Here is a 23,945-nt window from a genome sequence, read left to right on the forward strand (position 1 = left end):
AGTCGGTGATAGTAATCCCCTCTTCTTGCTGGTAGCTCCACCCTCAGCCTCCTTTGACAACTGCCACATGCTTTATAGGCAGATGCCTGCCTTTGGTGCCTAAAAGATGCTCTGGCACTTCAGCAAAAGTCCTCCCCTCTCATTTGGAGCAAGGGGAAGGTGTTGTATGCAGCGGCAGTGGGGAGCAGAGAGCATTCAGGGAGTGAAGACCTTTTTTTAAAAATTAATAAATAATTAATCTCTTTACTGTTCACAGCCCCCTCTGGATTACTTCATGGCCCCCCTGGGGATCAAGCTAAATTTTGACTCCAATACCTGAGCAGAAAGCATGAGGCTACTGCCACCTGGTGGTTAATGCTGAGACTGCTGAGGCACTTCTTTGGAGAATAATTGCAATAATATTCAGCTTGCTTTTAAACCTTGTTTTTCTTGAAGTTCACGTTCCAGCAGTATCCATGAAAGGTAATGTTGAAATACACCCACACTGGGGAATGCGAATTCTTCTTTCCCCCCACACTTGTTTAGGAGTAAGTCCTATTGAACCCAGTGGGGCTTATTTCAGGATAGACAGGATAGTGTTAGGGTACCTCTGGACTGTCACTATTTAGCAGAAGGGATTCAAGAATGTAGCAGAACATTTGGTTTGTGCATTTAAAGTGCTCTGTCATTTTACAGCAACAAATTCATTTTGAAAAAAGAAAAGGAGTTTTTGTGGTTAGGAAAGTGGAAGGGAAATGCAAAGAAATGAACAAAAGATTGTGAAGGTGTGCAAACATCCCACAAGCAAATCAAGGTAAATGAAGGGTGAATTCTCATTGGCCTATAACCACCCTGCACACAAATCAGAATGAATGCTCAATAAAGACTGTACGACAGTCTGTGAGCACATTAGTCACTGACAGCAAAGTGTTTCTATTGGCCACACCTGAGTGAGAAATGGGTTAATCTGCCGATCAGTTGCAAAATCTCTTGGAAGCAATTTTTTTTAAAAAAAATGCACTCAAGCTGATCCCACTAGGTTTTACAGTAAAAAAGGGTGGGGTTTGAGAAGTGTCATGTGCCTGCGTGGAGATGCAATGGAACCAGCAGAACAGTAACTGTGTCTCTACCCATAGTCTAAGCTCTGTGTTAGCTTTGTGCAAGTGTGATGTCCCTGTATTTTAATATCTGTAAATATGTTAAGTGCGGGTTTATTAAGCGATATATGGTAAGTGACTGAGTGAGAGGGGGGAGTACATGGGCTAGAATGCTGGAGAATGTTGGATGATTATTGGCTGAGTGTCTGAATGGCTGAAGGTATAAATGAGAGGATGACAGTTGAGTCAGGGGGAAGTTGTGAGAGTTGTTGGAGAGTTATTTGGATGAGTTGGTTGGCAGAGTTCTGAGGGAGGGATGGATTATATTTGGCTGGTATTTAGGCAGAATATTTAAGACTGGAAACATAAAGAGTGACACTAAATGAAACCATACGCTTGTTGAACATTCCTAAAGTAATCTTGTTATTTCCTGGTGTTATCAAATAAATACTTTTATTGGTTTACCAAAAGCCTGATCCTTGGCTGGGGATACACAGACCAGAAGGGAGGGCAGGGTAATTACCAAGGCTGGAGGGAAACAGTGTCAAATAAATGGTGGCAGCGGTGAAGGGAGGTATTGTAACATCGTCAAGTATCCAGAGCAACCCAGGATTGTATGGTTTATAGACAAAGATACAAGGGGGTTGTGGACGGCAAGGGCACCCAGACACAAAGTAACAAGCCATAGGGAGACTAAGGCGAAGTCTCTAGCAGTATTGTTTACAGGGAGTGCCTGGTGGTGCTGCCTAGCAGTGGGATCTTGTGAGATCTGTGCTAGAGCGTGTAAGAGACCAAATAAAAACCGAGATCCTGACAGGTGGTGGCCCTGGTGGGAGTATCACAGGTAGACCCAGCTGGTGGGATTGTCACAGCAAGCAAATCAGGATGAATGCTCAATAAGCAGGTCTTCTGGAGGAGCCTTTGCACTCACAGGCCTCCTCAGGCTGACCTAGGAGGGCTAACAGCACTCCAAGTGAGGCTTGCAGCTGCCATTTTAATTCACCGTAATCCCCCAGGATTAATCACCCTCTAGGATGCACATCTTAACATGATGGGAGGGTTTGAGAGTGTCAAAGAAGCTGAGAGCAAAGACCAAGAGGCCAGACTCCTCGCAGGGACACCCACAGCAGAATGGGCAAAGCTGAGACACCTGACTAAGATGCATCCAGACTCAGAGGAAGGCAATGGCAAACCACCTCTGAATACCTCTTACCACGAAAACCCTATGAACAGAGGATCCAAAATGCAACACGAGATAGTGCTGGAAGATGAGACCCCTCGGTCAGAAGGCACTCACTGAGCTACTGGGGAAGAACAAAGGACAAGTACGAGTAGCGCTGTGACTAATGACGCAGCTGGGTCAAAGCCGAAGGGAAGCCCAGAGGCTGATGCGCACAGATGCGAAAGGAGAGTCCAGAGCTGTACGATGCACACAATAGGAACATGGAATGTGAGAAGCATGAACCTGTTGGCCTGTTGTGCTATCTGTGTGTCTCACAGAAAGAGGTTCAGGAAACCTGAAGTAAAAGGGTTAACCAGAGCAAGAGAGGATGCCAGGTCTGTCAAGGCCAGCAGCTGGTTGGCAAGGGCAACAGCTCTGATAAGAACAGGACTCACGGCAGCTCTGGTGTGGGGTAATGTTGTATGGAAGGAGGACTGCGTTTGAGAAACCTAAAGTCAGTAAAAGACTCTTACAAAGTACTTTGCCTGGCCTGGATTATTTCTGTTCGAACCTGTTTCAGTGCCGCCTCTCTGGACCGTACCAACACACGCTGCAACAGAACCAGGGCAAGTTAGAAATTGTCAAGCAAGAAATGGAACATATCAACATTACAATACTTGGCGTGAGTGAATTAAAATGGACGGGAATGGGACATTTTCAATCAGGCAACTACACAATATTTTATGCAGGAAATGACAAATTAAGAAGAAATGGGGTTGCTTTAATAATGAGAAGTGATGTAGCAAAAACAATTAAGAGCTATAACGCTCTTATCAGTGAGAATTAACTGTTTTATCAGTGAGAATTAACAGGAAACCTATTAACATAGCCATCATCCAAGTCTACGCTCCAACGGCAAATGCAGAAGAAGAGGAATTGGAGAGATTTTACGCAGAAGTACAGGAAGAAATTGATCACACACCAAAACAAGATGTTCTAATAATCATGAGGGACTGGAATGCAAAAGTAGGCAACAGAGAAGAACTAGGAATTGTGGGGAAATGGGGCTTAGGAGACAGAAATGAAGCAAGAGAAAGACTTACTGAATTCTGTGAAGCCAATAATTTGTTCCTTGCAAACACATTTTTTAAGCAACTGAAAAGATGACTGTACATGTGGACATCACCAAATGGTCAATCTAGGAATCCAATTGATTATATAATTGGTAGCAGAAGATAGAGAAGTTCCATACTTTCTGTGAAAACAAGACCAGGAGCAGACTGCGGTACAGATCATGAACTGGTCATATCGAAAATTAGAGTAAAGCTAAAGAACAACAAAGCAATAATAATGCCAAAATTTTTTTTAAATAACATCCCAGAAGAATATCAAATAAGGAACAGATCTGAGGCTTTAAACTTAGTTAATAGAGAACCAGAAGAACGATGGACTGAAGTCAGGGACATTATCAGGGAAGAATGCAAAAAGACAATACCTCTTGTTAAAAAGAGAGAAAGACCTCAATGGATGACTGAAGAAACTCTTAAAATGGTTAAAGAGAGAAGGAAAGCAAAAGCAAAAGGAGATAGAAACACAGTCAGAACCCTAAATGCAACAATACAGCGTCTAGTACGTAGGGACAAAGAGAACTATTACAATAGTTATGGTATAGAAATAGAAGAGGACAACAAAAAGGGAAGAACAAGAGCCTATTCCAAAAGATTAGAGAAATGAAAGGGAAATTTAAACCACGAGTAGGGATGTTGAATAATCAACAGGGGAACACACTGACTGACCAAGGTGAAATAAAAGGAAGATGGAAGCAATACACTGAAGAACTCTATAAAAGCGGTGCCAGGATGACAGATTCATTCAACCGTATGATGAAGAACCAGAAATTTTAGAATGTGAGGTGAAAGCTACTCTTAAAATACTTGGAAGCAACAAGTCACCAGGAACAGATGGCATACCAATAGAGTTGCTATAAGTTACTGAGACTGGATCTGTCCAAATTTTGACAAAAATTTGTCAACAAATATGGAAAATAAAACAATGGCCCACAGACTGGAAGTGTATAATATACATCCCACTTCCAAAGAAAAGGGATCGCAGGAAATGCAGTAATTATTGAACTATTGCCTTAATAATGCAGTAATTATTTAACTATTGCAAGTAAAGTAATGCTCAAGATTCTACAACAAAGGCTCTTACCATATATGGAGCGAGAAATGCCAGATGTCCAAGCTAGATTTAGAAAGGGAAGAGGCACCAGAGATCATATCGCAAACATAAGTAATGGGGGACTTCAATTATCCCGATATCTGTTGGGAGACAAATTCTGCCAAACACAGCCCCTACAAGAAATTTCTGACTTGTGTTGGAGATAACTTCCTCCTACAGAAAGTGGAGGAAGCAACCAGAGGATCAGCTATCCTGGACTTGATTCTAACCAATAGAGATGATTGGTGGATGAAGTGGCAGTTACGGGAACTCTGGGAGAAAGTGACCACACCATACTTGAATTCTTGATTTTAACAGAAACAAAATCTGAGAGTAGCCATATGCGCACCCTGGACTTCAGGAAAGCTGATTTCAATAAACTCAGAACAATTGTAAGTATGGTTCCATGGCAAGCCACCCTAATGAGAAAAGGAGTGCAAGATGGGTGGGAGTTCTAAAAAAGGAAATTCTAAAAGCGTAAGGCAAGCAATTCCAACAAGGAAAAAGGGGGGAAGACAGCAGAAGAAGCCAATGTGGCTTCACATACAGCTTAGAGATGACCTGAAAACAAAAAAGGACACATACAGGAAGTGGAAGGAAGGCCAGGCCACAAAGGAAGAGTACAGGCAGGTATCACGGAATTGCAGGGATGGTGTCAGGAAGGCTAAAGCTGAGAATGAGCTGAGGTTAGCGAGAGATGCTAAAAGCAACAAGAAAGCTTTCTTCAGGTATGTCCACAGTAAAAGACAGAGAAAAGAAATGGTTGCACAGCTACTCAATGAGGATGGCAAAATGATAACAGGTGACAAAGAAAAGGCAGAAGTGCTCAATTCCTACTTTGGCTCAGTCTTCTCCCAAAAAAGGGTCTATGATCCTCCCAGGAAACTTGAAGTAGAAGGGGCAGGATTGGAGCTTGAAACTGATAGACAAATGGTCAAGAAATACCTAATCACTTTGAATGAGTTCAAATCAGCAGGGCCTGATAAACTGCATCCTAGAGTATTGAAGGAACTGGCTGAAGAACTCTCAGAACTGCTGTTTGCAAAATCATGATGTACTGGTGAAGTGCCGGATGATGGGAGGAGAGCTAATGTTGTCCCTATCTTCAAAAACGGCAAAAAGGAGGAACCGGGGAACTACAGACCAGTCAGCCTGACATCAATCCCTGGAAAAACTTTGGAGCAGATTATAAAGCAGTCAGTCTGTAAGCACCTTGAAAACAATGCAGTGATTACTAGGAGCCAACACGAATTTATGAAGAACAAATCCTGCCAAACTAATCTTATCTCATTTTTTGATCGGGTAACCTCCCTTGTAGACTGTGGGAATGCTGTGGACGTAATATATCTCAACTTCAGCAAAGCTTTTGACAAAGTGCCCCATGATATTCTGATTAGCAAGCTAGCTAAATGTGGGCTGGATGGAACAACTATCAGGTGGATCCACAGTTGGCTCCAGAATCGTACTCAAAGAGTGCTTATCAACGTTTCCTTCTCAAACTGTAGGCAACTTCTTATTCCAAACTAAACCCTGTCCCTTCTGCTATCTCTTGGAAAGTGTGAATTACAGCCAACTGGCTATAACTGGCTGTGGCTGCTGCCTGTGCCAAGCATGAATCCCAACTCCTCATGTATCCTGTTTGAGCTTCTGGATTCCACCAGTAACCAAGTAAATCAGTCTACGAGTCTGAGTACCCAGCCTTGGAAACGTGCCTGAGTGGCAACTGAAACAAGGGCGCTCCTCAAAAGTGGCCCTTGGCTCGGAGCTCCTTCGGGTGGGCTTGGCAATACAGAAATTGCCTTCCAAAAGGGTCCTGCTTCCACATCATGCGCTGCAGCAACAAAGGGGAGGACAAGATGCTCTCAGGCAGCTTCTCTTGCCATAACAAGATCTCCCTCATCCTTCCCAGGCCCTTGGAACTGTGCAAACTCATAGACTTTTGTGGGCCCCTCAAGTGACATTTCCTTGCCATTCATCTGTCATCCTTTGCTCTTGAGGTCTGGATCGTGTGGCTTGATCTGCGGAAGGCTGGTAGGCGGCTGGGCTTACTACTTTGGCCATGTGGTTGGACTACAAGCCACGATGGCTCTGCTCTGCCTCCGTGGTGGGAGGCGGCATGCTTCCCAAGACCAGTTGCCAGAAGCTGCAGGAGGGGAGAGGGCTCTTTGTACTCAGGCCCCGCTGGTGGGCTTCTGGCTGGCCACTGTGAGAACAGGATGCTGGACTAGATGGGCCACTGGCCTGATCCAGCAGGCTCTTCTTATGTTCTTATGACTAGGACAGGGTTAGTAAAACTCTTAACCATCCTTGACTGCGGGCCATCCTTGCTGCTAGGGCTGTGGAGTCAGTCCAACAACTTCTGGAGGGCACCAGGTTGGCTACTCCTGGACTAGAGTCACATCCTGATCTGTGCTGCTGATTCTTTCCCAGAAGCTGTCACAACCCTCAACTCAGTACTGTAGACCTGGGGCCAGGCTGGTGCCGGTAAGTCTTGCAAAAAAATGAAAAAAAATTAATTAGGCTTTAATTAGACACAGGTGATGGGTTGCCGCATCTGGGTTACTTAGCATGGAGCGAAAGGCCCTCCTTCATCCTGCCTGCGCTCCAACCGGTGTTTCCCGGTTCAGCCTATGGAACTAGCGGTTTTTTTCCCTGTCAATCATTAGCAAAAGGAAGCTGAGGTTTTGCTGGAGATCAGGTTGGACCCAAATCAAGACCGGGGTGAAAATGAAGCACGTTCTCCAATACCTGGGCTGCCTCTTTGCCTTCTTCTCGGCCGGCTTCCTGATTGCGGCTACCTGGACCGACTGCTGGATGGTGAATGCCGATGATTCCCTGGAGGTAAGGCACGGTGGGGGGGGGAGACTCCGGCTGCTGAGCAGTGGGAGTGAGGGCTAGTGCACTTGGCCAGAAGCCTCTCTTCAAAACCCACACCTTTCCCACACCTGCCTTTATGCTGCCACCTGTTTTTTCCTGCCAGGTTTCCTTCTGGGACTATAATGGTTGCATGGCTAGCAGAAATTCGGTGCACGGAAGTGCACTGTGTGATCAGGGGAAACTACACCAGCTGAATTTCTGCCTGGCTTACAGTTATTAGTGATGCAGGTGCCACCCCAGAAAAAAAGTGGCAGGCCAAATTTAGAATGTAAGTCAAGTCGCTCAGCACAAGAAGAGCTGTCATTTCGGCTTATGTTGCCCCATAAAGCACTATTTACAAAACATGGGTGTAACTTAGTATGGGGGTAATTGACCTTCTTTCTTGTCTGACTGACACCTGCATCTAGACTTTTGTTATTTGCTCTTCTCATATCTGTTCTGCGGGGAGGGGTTGTTGGTTTATCTGTGTCAAACATCTTTTGTTTTGATGATCTTGCTGTTGCAATAATTTATTCAACCACTAATGAAAATTTTTTTTGGAGAAGGCAGGAGAGAACAGTTCCTGGGCAATGACGATGCTGTGACAGATTCCAGTGGCTTAGAGGAGCCACTGGCCATCAAAGCCCATTAACTAGGACTCTGTTAACCAGACTATATGAAGATCTGGGGGGGGGATCTAAGGGGGGATCGTTGTTGTTTTGTATAATAAAATAACTTATATTTCTAAGCACACAGCATTCCCAACACGAATCGGTTCTCTTTGAAACCTTTATAGGATAGGAAATCATCCTCTTTCCCATTCAGCTTATCCCACGGATAAAACTGTTCCTGCAGTGCTTTATAGATGGGGTTTTGTGGTTCTCCAGATGTTGTAAGACTGCAATGGCCATCAGCCTCGTTCATCATGGCCCATGATCAGGGGAGATGGGGCCCATGGAGGGCCACGGGGTCCCCAATCCCTGCTACATGGGTTGCCAAAGATTCAAAAGCTCTTTAAAAAAAAGGAAGAGCCAATTAATGATTGAATTTATATTAAGCCAGACCCTTGGTCTGTCCAGTACAGTGTTGTCTGCACTGACCGGCAGCAGCCCTCCAGGGGTTCTTGGAGATGCTGCCAGGGCTTGAACCCGAGATCTCCTGCGTGCCACTGAGCTATGGCCCAATTGCCACCTCCTCTTTCATAACCCCACCAATTCTCTACATTGGCTATTATCCCAGGCTACGGTGTGAAGACACACGAGGCCAGCAGGATCATCTCTGGTCAGTGCCTGGATGGGAGACCGCCTGGGAACCATATGTAAGCCGCCTTGGATTTCAATCATGAAAAGAAAGGCGGGGTATAAATGAAATAATAATAATATTATTATGGTGGGGATCAGCTGCCGCCTGTCGCTTTGCAGCTGGTTCAGCCTTCAAGGCTCCTCTCGTTGTCTCCTGCTTGGAAGAAAGGCCCAGGAAGAGTGCCAGGAGGTGGTCTTTGCGCACAGCGGGAAATTCACTGGGTACTGAGGAGGGGACAGGAAGCTGCCTTATGCTGAACCAGGCCATTGCCTAGCAAGCTCAGTATTGCCTACATTGACTGGCAGAGGTACTGCAAAGTTTCAGACGGAGCCTTTCTTGCCCTGCCTGGAGATGCCAGGATTGAACCTGGGACCTCTTCGGAGCAAGACCTGTGTTCCACCACTGAGCTACTTCAAGGCTGCTCAGTCAGCTTGGGTCCCCTCCTCTCTCACCATCTGTGAGACGGCAGAGCATTTGCCTTGCATGCCGAAGGTCCCGGGTTCAATCCAGGTGGGCTGGGAGAGACCTCCTCTCTGAAACCCTGGAGAGCCGCCGACAGTCAATACTGAGCTAGACAGGGCAATGGTCTGACTCAGTATAAGGCGCCTTCCGGTGTATATTGTGGCCCATGACTGCAATGGCAAATGCATTTGAGCAGCGAAGACCTTCATAAATGGACTACTTTGCTCTTAGGGAAACAGCTGATAAATCAACACAGTTAACAGCAAAGGGTTTTTTTTCCACCTTGCCTTCCTGGTTCAAAGGCACCTCCAGTTGCCACGTCCCCCGTCCAGTGTTTCATTAATTCGCCCTTGGGGTTAACTGCATCCATGTTTTGCACGTTCCTGCTCTGGATATGAATACCAAACCACTCAGCAAAGGGCCTCGAGCGTTAATACCTGACAGATTGAGTTGCTTTCCCCACCTAATCAGCTCATTGCCTTCCTAAATATCGGTGTGTGGGTAATGATCCGTATTCCCTTGGAAACAGCTGGCATCGGCTCAGAATGCCAAGACGATGCATCAGCAAACAACATCATGGTTTGGCTTTGCCGAAAGAAAGAAAGGCTGCGAACCCAGGTCACCTCTCCTTCCCCTCTCAGAATGCGCATCTTTCCAAGATTATGGGACATTCCCCAGTTTCACCACTTGAGGTGAATTTTAGCTTCTGACTTGCAAAACCAAGCTGGGCTTAAGTGAGTTTCACTCTGGAGCTACTTCCAGAATATCTGCACAGAGCCACTGACTCATCATCTCAATAGCCCCAGAATTGCCTTTCCCAACTGAGATGAACACAGGTTAAAACATTTGGGGCTTTTTAGTGTAGAGAAAAGATTAGTAAAGAAGGACATGATAGAGGTGTATAATATTATGCATGGCATGGAGAAAGTGGATACAGAAAGGTTTGCCTCCCTCTCTAGTAACACTAGAACTGGTGGACGTCCAATGAAGCTAATGTTGGAAGATTCAGGACAGACAAAAGAAAGGCCTTCTTCATGCATGCAGCACATGGTTAAACTGTGGAATTTGCTCCCACAAGAGCCAGTGATGGCCACCAACTTCGACGGCTTTAAAATAGGACTAGACAAATTTACAGAGGATAAGGCTATCAACGGCTACTGGTCCAGATGGCTATGTACCACATCTGTTATCAGAGGTGGTACACCTCTCAAATGCCATTTGCTAGGGACCATGAATGAGAGAATCATGAATTTGCTAGGTCCATGAATGGGAGAATTGCGGCAACATTGTTGAGAACTGACTTTAAGATAGGAAAAATGAGAAACTGGGAGAACTAAAATGGACAGATCCCTCCATCCCTAAACCAGACTTGGACTGGACAGCCCTTCAAACGGAGGACTCCTTCAAGTGGAAGACCTTCCTCTGTAATGGGGAGCACATGACTGCTCTCACTGAGAGTGTAGGCTCCTTCGGGCAGGACAATGTAGTAGTAGTCGTCGTCGTAGTAGTAGTCATAATCATAATCATAATCAATCTTCCACATAGTTGAGTGCTACATGCCGTGGCCTATGGTGGGAATGCGTCACCAATGCCTTTGATGGGATAACAACCTGCGACGAATATGACTCCATATTGGCTGAGCACCCAGGTATGTACCCTTTGGATTTCTTGATTAGATCAGGTCTGAGAAAAACAGGCTATGGGGAAAGCATTTACTAGGATAAGTCACCAATAAGGTGAGGATGATTTTGATTGATTGACAGCTGCGGCTGTTTCTGGACCGAGATAGCCTGACCACTGTTGTCCACGCACTGGTAACCTCCAGGCTGGATTACCGTAATGCACTGTATGTGGGGCTGCCCTTGAGGTTGGTCCGGAAGCTGCAGCTGGTGCAAAATGTGGCAGCGAGACTGCTCACTGGGGCAGGGTATTGCCAACATGTGACCCCACTGCTGAAAGAATTGCACTGGCTACCTATTAGCTACCAGACTAAGTTCAACGTGTACAAAGTTGATGTACAAAGCCCTGTACAGCTTGGGACTAGGATACTTGAAAGACTGTCTTACCCCTTATATACCCAGTTGATCACTGCGCTCTGCAGGTGAGGGCCTCCTGCAGGTATCATCAGGAGATCTGTTCTGCACAACATAGGAAGCGGACCTTTAGTGTGGTGGCACCTACCCTTTGGAACTCCCTATCCATAAATATTAGACACACATCATCTCTGTTATCTTTTTGGCGACTACTTAAGGCACCTACTCTTTCAACAAGCCTTTTAAGCAGAGACCTTATCCCAGTCTGTGTCTGTGTTGGAATTGCTTTTTAATATGTTTTTATATCTTTTCTTTTTTTAAAAGATGTTTTTAAGCTTTTTAAAAAATGTTTGTAAAGATATTTTGTTTTAATATATTTTAAAGTTTGCTTTTATGAAGTTTTAAAGTGTTTTAGTGCTTTTGTTTGCCACCCTGTGCTCTTACTGGGACGAAGGGCAGGATATAAATCAAATAATAGATAAATAATAAATAATTTGGCTTTTGCTTCAAACATTGGCTTTTATAATATCAACATCATGCATAATTCATCAAATAAATAGCTGTATGAAAACAGTACAGCTTTTAGTTTAGTTTAAGTTTAGTTCAATGTTATGCTAAACATAACATTTATGTTATGTTATCCACCACCCTGGGATTTATTGGATGAAGGGCAGCATACAAATATTTTAAAATAATATATATATATATATATATATATATATATATATATATATATATATATATATTTAAAAATCATTTTTATCCCACTTTGTTATGAGAAGTACCCAAAGGATAAAATACATCACACGAGAAAAATCAAAATGGGATTTAGAATACTTTAAACAAATCAGTCAAACACAAAGTGCAATGAATAATAAACAGCAAAAATAAAGCAATTATGAGCTTGACTACGGAGGCGAGATTTTTCCTGTACTCCCCCCAAGGTAGAGTATAGGCTAAGCACCTCAGATAGTTCCACTGATAGCCAAAGCCACCCCATCTCTGCTGCATGGAAGACGCCGTGATCATTCACCATGTTGGGCCAGGCTTGGTGAGTTCCACCCACCAGAGGTCTTGAACCTGCCGTCCACCTGAAGATGAAAGTGAGGTGAGGCCAGACCCAATTGAAGCTCATGCCTGATGGTGGCATTTTGCTCCTTGGGGATACGAGGCTGTATCAGAGGTTGAGTTCAGTATCTGCCAAAGAGAGTCAGTGAATGCAAAAGGCCTGTAGCTCAATCTTCAGGCTTTGCAAACAGAAGGTTGCAGGTTCAACCCCAGGTGTCAACAGAAAAAGGATTGGGTAGCAGGGTCCCAGGTGGGTGATTCTAGACCTAATGGTGTTCAGGGTGGGGGGTTTCATAGTCTTGCAGGGGTGGTGGCAGGGGGCTCATTAGATGGTAACACATCTCATTAGATGGGGGGGAGATATGATAGCACTCTTCAAGTACATGAAAGGTTGTCACATAGAGGAGGGCTGGGATCTCTTCTCGATCATCCCAGAGTAGACAGCCAGACAGATGGGCGACTAATAAATTCAATAAATAATAAATAATAATAATAATAAAGAGTGCAGGACACGGAATAATGGGCTCAAGTTGCAGGAAGTCAGATTTCGACTGGACATCAGGAAAAACTTCCTAACTGTTAGATCCATACGACAATGGAGCCAATGACCTAGAGAGGTAGTGGGCTCTCCGACACTGGAGGCATTCAAGAGGCAGCTGGACAGCCATCTGTCGGGAATGCTTTCATTTGGATTCCTGCATTGAGCAGGGGGTTGGACTGGATGGCCTTAGAGGCCCCTTCCAACTCTACTATTCTATGATCTTCCCTCCTGCTGCCTTTGGGAGTCACTTGCTCATTCGGCTGAGTGGGACCTTGGACATCTGCCCCAAATGCCCCGCCCTGACAACAACCCTGTGCCCTGGAGAGCTACTGCCAGTCAGAGTAGACAATACTGGGCTAGATGGAGTAATGGCCTGACTCCATATATGGCAGGCCAGAGGTTCTCCCTTCTTCTGTAGTGGCTTCCTGGGGCTCCTCTGTTAGGAAAGGGACTAAAAATGAAACTGCCAATGCCACAACAATGCTGTTATGCAAACTGATGGTGAGGCCGCATTTGGAATACTGTGTACAGTTCTGGTGGCCTCACCTCAAAAAGGGAGTTATAGAGTTGGAAAAGGTTCAGAAAAGGGCAACCAAAGTGGTCAAGGGGATGGAGCGACTCCCCTGTGCAGAAAGGTTGCAGCATTTGGGGCTTTTTAGTTTAGGAAAAAGGCGAGTCAGAGGCGACATGATAGAAGTTTATAAACTACGCATGGAAAGGAGAAAGTGGACAGAGAGAAATTTTCCTCATAACACTAGAACTCGTGGACATCCAATGAAGCTGAATGTTGGAAGATTCAGGACAAGCAAACGGAAATATTTCTTAACACAGCACGTAGATAAACTATGGGATTCGCTCCCACAAGAGGCAGTGACAGCCACAGACTTGGATGGCTTTAGAAGAGGGTTAGACAAACCCATTTCCTCATTTTGAACAGAACTGACACAAGCTGTTTTTAACTCCCTGTGTCTGTCAGACTCATATCATTTCCCACCTCTTGTCATCCACATTTCTGTTTTCTTCCATATGTTGGTTCTGCACTGCCTTGACCATGTCTCCATTTGCACTGCTGTCATTTGTGACTGCCTCAGTGCTGTCCATTTTAGAGCCTTCTATAAGGACAATTGAGAGCCAGTGTAGCGTAGTGGTTAAGGTGTTGGACTACGCCCTGGGAGACCAGGGTTCGAATCCCCACAAAGGCACAAAGCTCACTGGGTGGCCTTGGGCCAGTCACTGCCGCTCAGCCTCAGAGGGAGGCAATGCTAAACCCCTTCTGAATCCCACTTACTATGAAAACCCTCTTCCTAGGGTTGCCATGAGTGGGGATTGACTTGAAGGCAGTCCATGTCCATTTAGACAAACCCATGGAGAGAACGGCTACTAGCCATGATGGCTGTGCTCTCCCTGCATGGTCCGAGGTAGCATGTTTTGAATCCCAGTTGCTGGCAACCGCAGGAGGGGAGGGTGCTCTTTGCACTCGGGCTCCGTGAGAACCGGATCCTGTTGCAGAAGGGCCACTGGCCTGATCCGGCAGGGTCTCCTTGTGTTCTTTCTTCTTTGCAGTGAAACTGGTCCTGACCCGAGCCATGCTCATCACAGCTGACCTCCTGGCTGCCTTCGGATTCACCTTCCTCCTGCTGGGCCTTGACTGTGTGAAATTCCTTACGGACGAACCTGGAATCAAAACACACATTTGCTTCATAGCTGGATTAGCTCTCTTAGCAGGAGGTAGCTGGCCCCAGAACCTGGTGCAGGGATGTGGGGCAGTGGCGGTGGGAGTCGAGGACCCTGGGCTCGCATTCCCCTGCAGCGATTCATCAGGAGGCAAAATTCTGCAGTGAGTTGGCCGGGCACTCTGCTGGCTCTACCATTAGTCAAAGCAATATGAGTGCCTCGGGCAGTAGATGCTGTGAGGAAGCAAAGGTGGCCCCCTGGCGGTCCCTCCTAGACCCCCCCTGGGGTTTCCCATCTATAGGAGGACAGAGCTGAGTATGCCCCCCTCAACCAGTCTAGCGCCTGAGGTACAGTCGAGGACACTATCCTGTCACCAGTGTCAATGTAGGATTCAGCAACCAGTCTGCTTGGCTTCTGTATGTGGAATGGGGAGGGGGAATCCTGTCCTTCACTTCTGACAGCAAAATGTCTGGAGCCAGCCCTGCTTTATGGCACCCTCTGGCTCTAAGTTGTAGGCTGTGCACATACCATGTATTTAACATACGTGTAAAGCACATTCCCTACCCCCTCTCCAAAAAAAGAATCCTGGGAAGTGTAGTTTGCCCCCCACAGAGCTACAATTCCCAGCGTCCTTAACAAACTACAGTTCCCATCATTATCTGGTGGCACTGGAAGGGAAGGACGTGTTAAATGTGTGGTGAGCCATAATCTGCTGAGATGCTTCATGGAGGGGCAAGGAGCCAGCCTTCCCTTGCAGCAGAGACTTGGACAGAATGGCTGTTGCCTGGTACATTCTAAGGCTAGCATTCTGAGATGTCAGAAGGTCTCCCAATTACGTTTGCGGGGAGACTTGGGGTACATCCAGTTAGCTATGACTAGTGGCAACTGATGGCTTTTTGAATAGGCAAGGCCGTCATTTTTAAACCCCTCTCCTTTCCCCATGCAACTACTGGTATCAGACTCTGACCACGTGCAGAGTGCTGTGGTCTCCCCACTGAAAAAAAGATCAGCTGTCTTCTACACTGGAGAAGGCTTTAGTTCTACCTGAGAGAGCATGAGAATGACATCCGGACAATGCACCTCTTAACTTGGAGGAAACTGAGCCGCATGCCCCAAGCTCTTGAGACCCTGCACATGTTGTCAAAACCCAAAATGATAAATACATTATAGCTTGTAACATACCAGGGGATGCTTCCTTCTGATTGCATGTAGTTGTGTCAAAACCCTCTCAAAAAACAAAACAAACCCACCCCCACCCCTGGCAGCCTAAAATTGAAAGAACAAATGATTTTATCCGCATGGATCAAAGGAAGGATTTTATGGAGCCAATCAGAGAAGTCAGCACTAGGACCTAATTTGAGTGCTATGGCTCAGTCCTTGAAAAGTGATGCCACATCCTACAACCATGTGCCGAGTGACAGAGAATAACCACCGCCATCTTTCATTGTGTCTGGGATCAAGGAAAACATCCTACAAGCCAGGGAGTGGGGTGGAGCCAGTGGGACACCCAGACACAGAGCTTGGAAAAGTTACTTTTATAAACTACAACTCCCATCAGCCGCAGCCAGCATGGCCACTGGATTGGGCTGATGGGAGTTGTAGTTCAAAAAAGTAACTTTTCCAAGCTCTGCCCAGACAGTCCCAAGATGGGCCCCACATGCCACAGTGTTGAGACAGACCCACAAGGGACCCAAGCGTAAGGGGGTTGCTTCCTCTTAAGGAGTGTGCGTGGCTGCCCACTGTGGCACTGCCGCCCCATGTTCAGTGCACGACAAGGTGGTGAGTGAATCTGCCAGGATACAAATGAAGGAGCGGATTTGCCTTTCTTAGAGCTGCAGGGATTAGAAGGAAGCCCTTCTAGGTCAGAGGCTGAGGCTGCAGGCTTGGTGGAGAATTGAAATTCCACACCAAGAAAAAGCTGGAATCTGTGACCTGGGTGAATTATGCAAATGAGGTGCGTTTGCAGAATCTCTCCTGTTTTTCAGGAGACCTGGCTTCTCCCCTTTGTGCTGTTCTTTAGAATTTATTCTGGCTTTGCTGGGAAGGGGAAAGGGACCCCATGGGGGTCTTGGTCCCCCACCCCTGGTCTCAGGAATCTAGTTGAGCACTATCCTCTCAGCTTTGGATATTTCATCCAGTATTGCCTGGGTGCCTTTCCTAATATCTTTGTAGGCATAAAGCCTGGAAACTTACTCTCTCTTTTTGGCTACTAAATTATCAGAATGTGGAAGGAACTGGTGCACTGACCCACTATCACATTCTGTGGGGTACTGGTACTCATATGGAGCCATAGCATAAGCATAGCCCAGTCTGTAGGCAGGCCCACTCATTTTAGTTATTGAACGCCACAGAGCAGCCGTGGTGGTGGTGGTGGTGGCCATGTGTGGATCTGGGGGTGATAACATCCAACACTGGGCAGGTAACATCTGGAGTACTTTCTGTCTGTTGCAGGGGTTCCAGGGCTCATTGGCTCTGTCTGGTACGCCATCGGTGTCTACGTGGAGCGCTCCACCCTGGTTTTGCATAATGTCTTTGTGGGCATCCAGTACAAATTTGGGTGGTCGTGTTGGCTCGGGCTGAGTGGCTCTCTGGGATGCTTCTTATCTGGTGCCTTGCTAACCTGTTGCATGTATCTCTTCAGAGGTAAGAGCCAAAGGCAGAGGATTCTGTTAGCTTGAACCCTTTTTGTCATGCAAAATGTTGTAGGCCGTCTTAATCACATCTCCGTGCAAACAAGAGACTGTCTCCTACAAGGCATGTGCCTGGTCTCTTTCAGGAAGCCACAACCCTGCAGATTACGGGAAGAGCCACAGTTCAGTGGCAGAGCACCTGCTTTGCATGCAGAAGGCCCCAGGTTTAACGCCCAAGGGCATCTCCAGGTAGCGCTGGGAGAGATCCCTGCCTAAAACCTTGGAGAGCCACTGCCAGTCAGTGTAGACAATACTGAGCTAGATGGACCATTGCTCTGACTCAGTATAAAGCAGCGTCCTGTGTTCCTACGTTTAGTGGACAGAGAGTGGCTGGCTGGCAGTATCCAACTCCCCTCGGGCTTCCAATTTTTATCCCAAGAAGCCTGAACATGCTAAGCTCTAGCAGTCAATGTAGGAGCAAAATGATGATGATGATGATGATGATGATGATGATGAAGCTGTTGCTAACCAGCCATGTCCTTGTGTTTCTGTCTTTCTTTCCTGGCATCTGGGCTGTAGATGTTGGCTCTAGCAGATGCCTTTCCTCCAATTCCTTACGGAAGGCTTATTCCCCTCCAGGGATGACCAACCTGTACCATCCATCCTCCCAGACTGCCACTGCCAAAATGTATGCGATGGACACCAGGGTGTGAGGAAGGGGAGATGCTGAGAGGGGAGAAAGCATGTGCCCATCTTCTGTGCAACTTATGGGGCCAGCCTGAATGCAAGGGACGGTGGCTCGGAGGCTGCGATTCATCCCAGAGACTTTGGCTGCATCCCCAAATGATGACTCATCCCTATTAATTTGTTTGCTTGTTTTAAAAAATTGTGACTATGGTTAATGCAGGGTGTCATGCCAGAAACCCCCATATTTAATTTGAATGGGCATCACAGAATGATTCCATTCATTTTTATTCCAGTGAACTGCTAGCAGAGGCAGCCATAAATGTGTGCATTGTCAGTTGCTTTCTTGAAAGATTGTCATCAGCGTTCCCCTTCTGGGGCACCTCCTCTTCTGCTGGGGGGGCTTGAATGTGTATTGCACAGGTTGCTAAGACGTAATCCATTGGATGCAAGGAAAAGTCCAAAAACATGTTAGTGTCTCTCCTGGAAAACAGGACAACAAGCCAACATTTAGAAATGGCAGCATGCAGAAAATGACATTTTTGGAGCTGGCTGGCGGCCCAGGGTTGCTGCAGGTCCTCTGAATGGATGCTGCTTTGGGGTGCCTGTGTCCCTGCTTGTCTACGATCTTCTTAACCTGTATATTTGTAAATAAACAAATAAATAACCAAACATTGCTAGTCTTTTCAAAGAAAATGATCCTAAAGCTGCCCCTGGAATTTTCTGCCATTCAGAGAATATGGGAGCACGAAACGGTGTGGTGATCATATATGCAGGGTTTTCACAGAAGATGGGTATGCACACAGAATCTCCATGCAATCCCTGTCTTTCAGTGTACACGCACACGAGACCTACATGTTTATGAATAATACCTCATGTTACAATCCACTTGTAAGATTTATGCTAATTCCTACATCAGAATATCTTCCCTGTGTACATTTCTGTATATTTTATTTATTTATTTATTTAAAATATTTCTATCCTGTCTTCCTACCCTACAATAGGGCATTCAGGGCGACTACAATAAAATCGCACACATATATAATAAAATACACAATAAGAACACAAAACATTACGTAAATTAAAATGCATAAAATACAATTAATATACATAAAATTCAATTAAAATACGTAAAATGCATTATGCATACACATATAAGAAAGTGAGAATAAAAGAACTTAAAAGATAAAAAACTTTAAACAGTGTCAGGCTGACCTGTCAGTCCCAACCAAAGGCTCTCTGGAACAAAATCGTTTTCACAAGTTTCCGGAAGACCATCAGGGAGGGAGCAAAGTGGGCTTCTTGGGGCAGGGAATTCCAAAGTCTGGGAGCCACAATGGAAAAGGCTCTCTCCTGCATGTATACATAAAATGATCCTGAGCAAATTCCTCTGGGAACTGACACAGAGCTCTTCATCAGGCAGCAGAGTGCAAAACTGTTTGTCTTTCCACTTCCTTTAGAAGTTGTGTCTAGCTCAGGGGTTGGGAACCTCAGTCCTGAGAGATGAATGCGCCCCTCCAGGCCTCTCTACCTAGCCCCCGCAGCCCTCCCTGGACCACGCATCTCACTGGCCTTCTTGGCACTCAGAGTGCTTTTGCTTGTATTGAATGTGTCTTTGAACTCTTGTTTTTCCATGCTTGAAGACAGAGAGGTGTGTGAGAGAGTGTAAAAACTACCCTGCTATACAAAGGTAGAATTTGCATTTGTTGCTTTGCCCACTTTTACCTCTGGCCCCACTCACCACTGGCATGTGGCCCTTGGAAGGTTGCTTGGAAGGGAATGTGGCCCTCAGGTGAAAAGATTTTCCCACCCCTGGGAAACATAGCAGGCTACCCACCATTTGTTCCTCTTTGAATTCTCAGTGTGATGCACCCTGCGAAGCATTTTAGTGTGAATTTCTCCTGATAAACACATTTTTGTGTGCAGTTTTGACTAATGTACACATCCTTGCAAGCAATTTCTCTTAAAATAATGCATTTTTGTATGTTATTTTCATTTGTGGACATACTTTCCCCTAGTTTATGTATTTTTGTAGACATCCCTTGGATGGAGAACTGCATTGCAAAATTCGGATAAGTGTGTGTTCCAAAGGATGGCTGTGTTTCGGTCCTCAGGTTGTTTTGACAAATTCAGCTTTAAATGCAAACTGAATTGAATTTCTCCCCCATACCTAGTTGTGATCCCACAAGCTCCTTCTACCAGTGCTATTTCATAACTCGGACCAATCTTGGTCACCAATGTGTTTTGCTGCAATTACTTTGGATTATTTTTTGTTCCCCAGTTTTCAAGCTGTATTTCCATAATGTCAAAAGAATTTTCTTTGGGCAAAGGAGAAGCAGACACTGCTTCAGATCCTTTTTGCATAGGACGGTGGGACATAATGAATTTTTTATTCCCCCTGCAAGAAGCTGATTTGGCTTTGCTTCCAGATGAAAGGAGAGAAGTGACAGCAGCTGACATGCCCAAGTTCAAGCAAACCTCATCTTGGACAGTCCCAGCTTTTTAGCTATGCGTAGTAGCAGCTGGTGGATCTATGTCCCTAGGGCAGTGAAATCCGTGCTGGGTTTTAGTCCAAACTTTTGAGGAGCTGACCAAGGTGCTGAAGCAAGCTCAGATTAAAACCCAGAGTGAATTCCACGCCCCAATAACATGGAGCCACCAGTTGTCATTGGCTATGTGTGTTCCTCCAACTGAAATGGCCATGAAACTGTTGAGCTAATGGAGTTTGTGGAACAACAGGAAGTGGGGGGGAGAGACAGAGAGAGCTGGAAAAGTTCATCCACTCTGGACTTTGTTCCTGGGATGTTTTAACTTCCTTAGCCAAGTGAAGCAGAGGGTGGTCAAAACTAGGCTAAAGACTCCTCTGCAAGTGCCTCCACCAGCCAGTTGGCCAGGTTGATGGTGGCGTGCTGGTGCGCTGCCTTTTCTTGTCCTTTCTGCAACCTGTGCAGGGAAATCACACTGTTGGGCATAGCTCTCTGTTTTGCAAATTAAAAGGAAACTGTACCTCACTCCCGGTGGCCAGAAGGAAGAGAAAACTCTTTCCACCGGTCATACCAACTTTAATCAAACATTTTCCTATTCAATTCTGCAGTGTTTCTCCTTGTTCTCTTCAGTAAATAATTTCTCCTTATAGTTGCAGATCAGGAACTGAGGCTGAGAGTGACTATGCACACACCAAGTAAAAAACCCCCAAAACCTAGACTCTAAAGCTGCAGATCTGTATTTACTTGCGTGGGAATAAGGCCCATTGCGCCCAATGGGATTTTCTTCTGAGTAGGAATGTATAAGGTTGTGCTGTAAGTGGAAAATTGTTGATTTTGTCAATTTTGGGTTCTCATTTTCCCAGTCTTAAATTCAGTCTTCATCAGATTGCATTTTAAAATAATAATTTATCATGAGAATTCATCAGCATTCTAATGCACATTTTGCCTAATATACACATTTTTGTATGACATTTTGCCTAATATGCACATTTTTGCATTTTAGTTTTACTTATATATGCATTTGTACGCATACTTTCTCCTAATATATGCATTTTTGCACACATTACTTAGTATAATATTCCCTGTCACTTAAGCCCTAGTAAGTATGGCTTAAATTAAGTCCTATTCATTCTCTCCCACCTCTTACTGAAATGGAATCTTTGCATGACAAGATTTATGTCCTTTGGGGCATTACTGAAGCAATCGGCTGCTTGATATCCAAGGCAAGCTTTCAGGAGAGAAGCCACAGGCCAGGGTTTATATTCATCTTTGCAAGGTGAGCTTCAGCCTTCGTCTAGGATATTTAGTCAGAAACTGAGCCTTTTTAAGTAGATAACATTATAAAAAACAACCACACACACACCCCGGCTCATCTCCCATCACGGCTCATAACTTAGGAAATCATATCCAGAAGAGGTTCATTAAGAATGAGTGATTTTAGGGAACTAAAAGGGTTCTGCCTTTCACCCCATCTCCACTGTCGCAATATCTACAATTGCACAGGTTTCCAACTGGGTGTGGTGACAAACTCTAAAAAGAGAAAGTTGCTGATCTCTCTTCAACTGTCTTACAGGCCTGTAGACATCCTATATAGATCTGCAGTGTGCTGGCTGAATGGGACCCTGCCCTCCCCAACCATGATCTCTGCAAAACGTCTTTCTTTCTATCCCGCCCTTCCTCCCAGCAGGAGCCCAGGGCAGCAAATATCCCCTCCCCCACACATAGCAATTAGCAATAGGAGCTCCCCCTGTTACTAACCTCAAAGCACTACTGGAAGCTTTTTTCCTATTTCTAATAGCAGTGCACCACTGGGAGCTTTCCCCCCCCCCCATTACTAACTGAAAAGCACTACTGGGAGCTTTTCCCTATTATTAATTGCAGTGCGGGGACATCCAGAGATTGTGGTTGGAGATGTATAACCAGCACCCCCCAAAAAGAAATCTCTCTCTCTCTCTCTCTCTCTCTCCCTCTCTCTCACACACACAGAGAGAGTGTATTAAATAAAGAAAACCCCTTTGCATTATTATCAGTGATGCATTTGACACTGTGTGTAGGGAAGTAACACTGCTTTGGGCCAGAGCCAAATTCCTCCAGAATTCACTCAGTTGCCACTTTAAATCTTCTTCCACATGCAAAATGTTCCTACGCATGCCTAATTTTTCTTTCTTTCTGGAACAAAGTAATGACAATGCAATATTCAGGACAAAACATTAAGGGATAGCACAATGTTTACCAGCCACTGCCCCCCGTCCTAAGAGAAGCCTCCCCCAGCCTGATACACTCTCTCTCCAGTTCCCTCTTTGGTGCTGGTTCATGGCTCTGGTATGCCACAGTGTTTGACTGCCTTCAGCCTCCAAGGACAGTCACTCTCCATCATTCAGTGAGAGCCTTGTGCTGCCTCCCCCAAACCACACCCTCCCCCTATATGTTGGCAGGTGAGGATAGAGGCTGCACACGCCTCAGCCAGTGTCTCCTCACCAGTGGTCACTGGTGGCTCCATGTCGCGGTGGTGGTGGAATCCGCTCCAGGTTTTAATCTGAACTTTCATGGAGCTGCCCAAGCATGTGACTGGGGGGGGGGGTTGGTGTCATGTGATGGAATGCCCCTATATTCCCTGCCAAGCAGTCTCCAAGTCTAAAGTGGTACACTCCAGACGCTGGTCTGGATCCTAAGACACATCAGCTTCAGGAACGGGTTAATGCACAGAGGGGTTATCATGTATACTCTGTCAGAGTTAGTATCTGAATTCCGTGCCATCTGAATTTCAAACTTTGATTTTAAAATTCACTGTCATAAGGCAATTCTGCAAATTCCTCTGAAGCTTTGGTGATGTATTGTCACAGGGTTTTTTGGAAACCCCTAAGTGCAACAGATTCTGTAAATGAAAACGTTTGTGGGCAATCTTGGCCTTGGTGAAGCCACTTGATGTTCCGTCCTACCTCAAATTAATTTCAGCTCTGGAACTACTGGGCATGAATGCTTTGTATAGCTCCTGACACACCACAGAGATTCTTTGCCCGTTTGGATTGACAACCCACCCAAAATTATCTCTCAAGCCCACCCAACTAGCGGATCCTTGCGGTCTGCTCCAGCAACCCTTTCATATGCATAGAGCCTCTGATGGTGCACACACAGTTCCCCCACCAGAACCTGATTGGAGTGCACAGGAACTCTTACAGAGAGAGCCACAGACTTGTAGGCAACGACAATGCGCAGCTTCTTTTTCAGTCCTTCACTCAAGTGGCTAAAAGTAGTATTTCTTTATTTGTCATGTGTATAGTTCTCCCTTCCTCCAAAGAGCTCAGAGCAACATTTTAGGCTCACAACAACCCTGTGAGGTAAGTAAGGCTGAAATAGGGAGACATGCCCAGGGTGACCCAGTGAGCCTCGTAGCCAAGGCTGGAGCTTTCCACCTCTCAGCCCAGCCCTCTAAGCCAGAGCTTGGAAAAGTTACTTTTTTGAACTACAACTCCCATCAGCCCCAGCCAGCATGACCACTGCATTGGGCTGATGAGAGTTGTAGTTCAAAAAGTAACTTTTCCAAGCTCTGCTCTAAGCTACGACTATCAGGCTTCTCCCCGCAGAGGTACGTCTGGGACCACATCATTCTGGGGGCTTGAGGTGGAGCAGCATCTCCAGGTGTTCCCTTGCTTCACAGTCTCCTCATAGGAAGGAGGGGACCCATTCCTCACTGCCATGTTGAAGCTGAAATCAGAAGAGCCCCACTGGAGGTGGGGGTGGATTTGGGGCA

The 23,945-nt window shown here is 45.8% G+C and overlaps 1 protein-coding gene across 1 annotated transcript; it reads left to right on the top strand.

Moving 5' to 3' along the window:
- The first annotated feature begins 7,071 nt into the window (after positions 1 to 7,071).
- On the top strand, positions 7,072 to 18,331 carry CLDN16 (claudin 16). The gene is made up of 5 exons (XM_061634538.1): positions 7,072 to 7,299; positions 10,624 to 10,726; positions 14,284 to 14,448; positions 16,846 to 17,037; positions 17,604 to 18,331. Exons 1-5 carry the CDS (start codon positions 7,186 to 7,188, stop codon positions 17,735 to 17,737), a joined length of 708 nt encoding a protein of 235 aa, XP_061490522.1. The 5' UTR covers positions 7,072 to 7,185; the 3' UTR covers positions 17,738 to 18,331.
- Positions 18,332 to 23,945: the final 5,614 nt, after the last annotated feature.

This window comes from Rhineura floridana, chromosome 7, assembly GCF_030035675.1.
Source record: "Rhineura floridana isolate rRhiFlo1 chromosome 7, rRhiFlo1.hap2, whole genome shotgun sequence".
Taxonomy (NCBI): domain Eukaryota; kingdom Metazoa; phylum Chordata; class Lepidosauria; order Squamata; family Rhineuridae; genus Rhineura; species Rhineura floridana.

Coding starts and splice junctions, on each gene's coding strand:
- CLDN16 (XM_061634538.1), top strand. CDS start 7,186: ATGAAGCACGTTCTCCAATACCTGGGCTGCCTCTTTGCCTTCTTCTCG. Junction 7,300..10,623: donor ATGCCGATGATTCCCTGGAG/GTAAGGCACGGT, acceptor TCTTCCACATAG/TTGAGTGCTACATGCCGTGG. Junction 10,727..14,283: donor CATATTGGCTGAGCACCCAG/GTATGTACCCTT, acceptor TCTTCTTTGCAG/TGAAACTGGTCCTGACCCGA.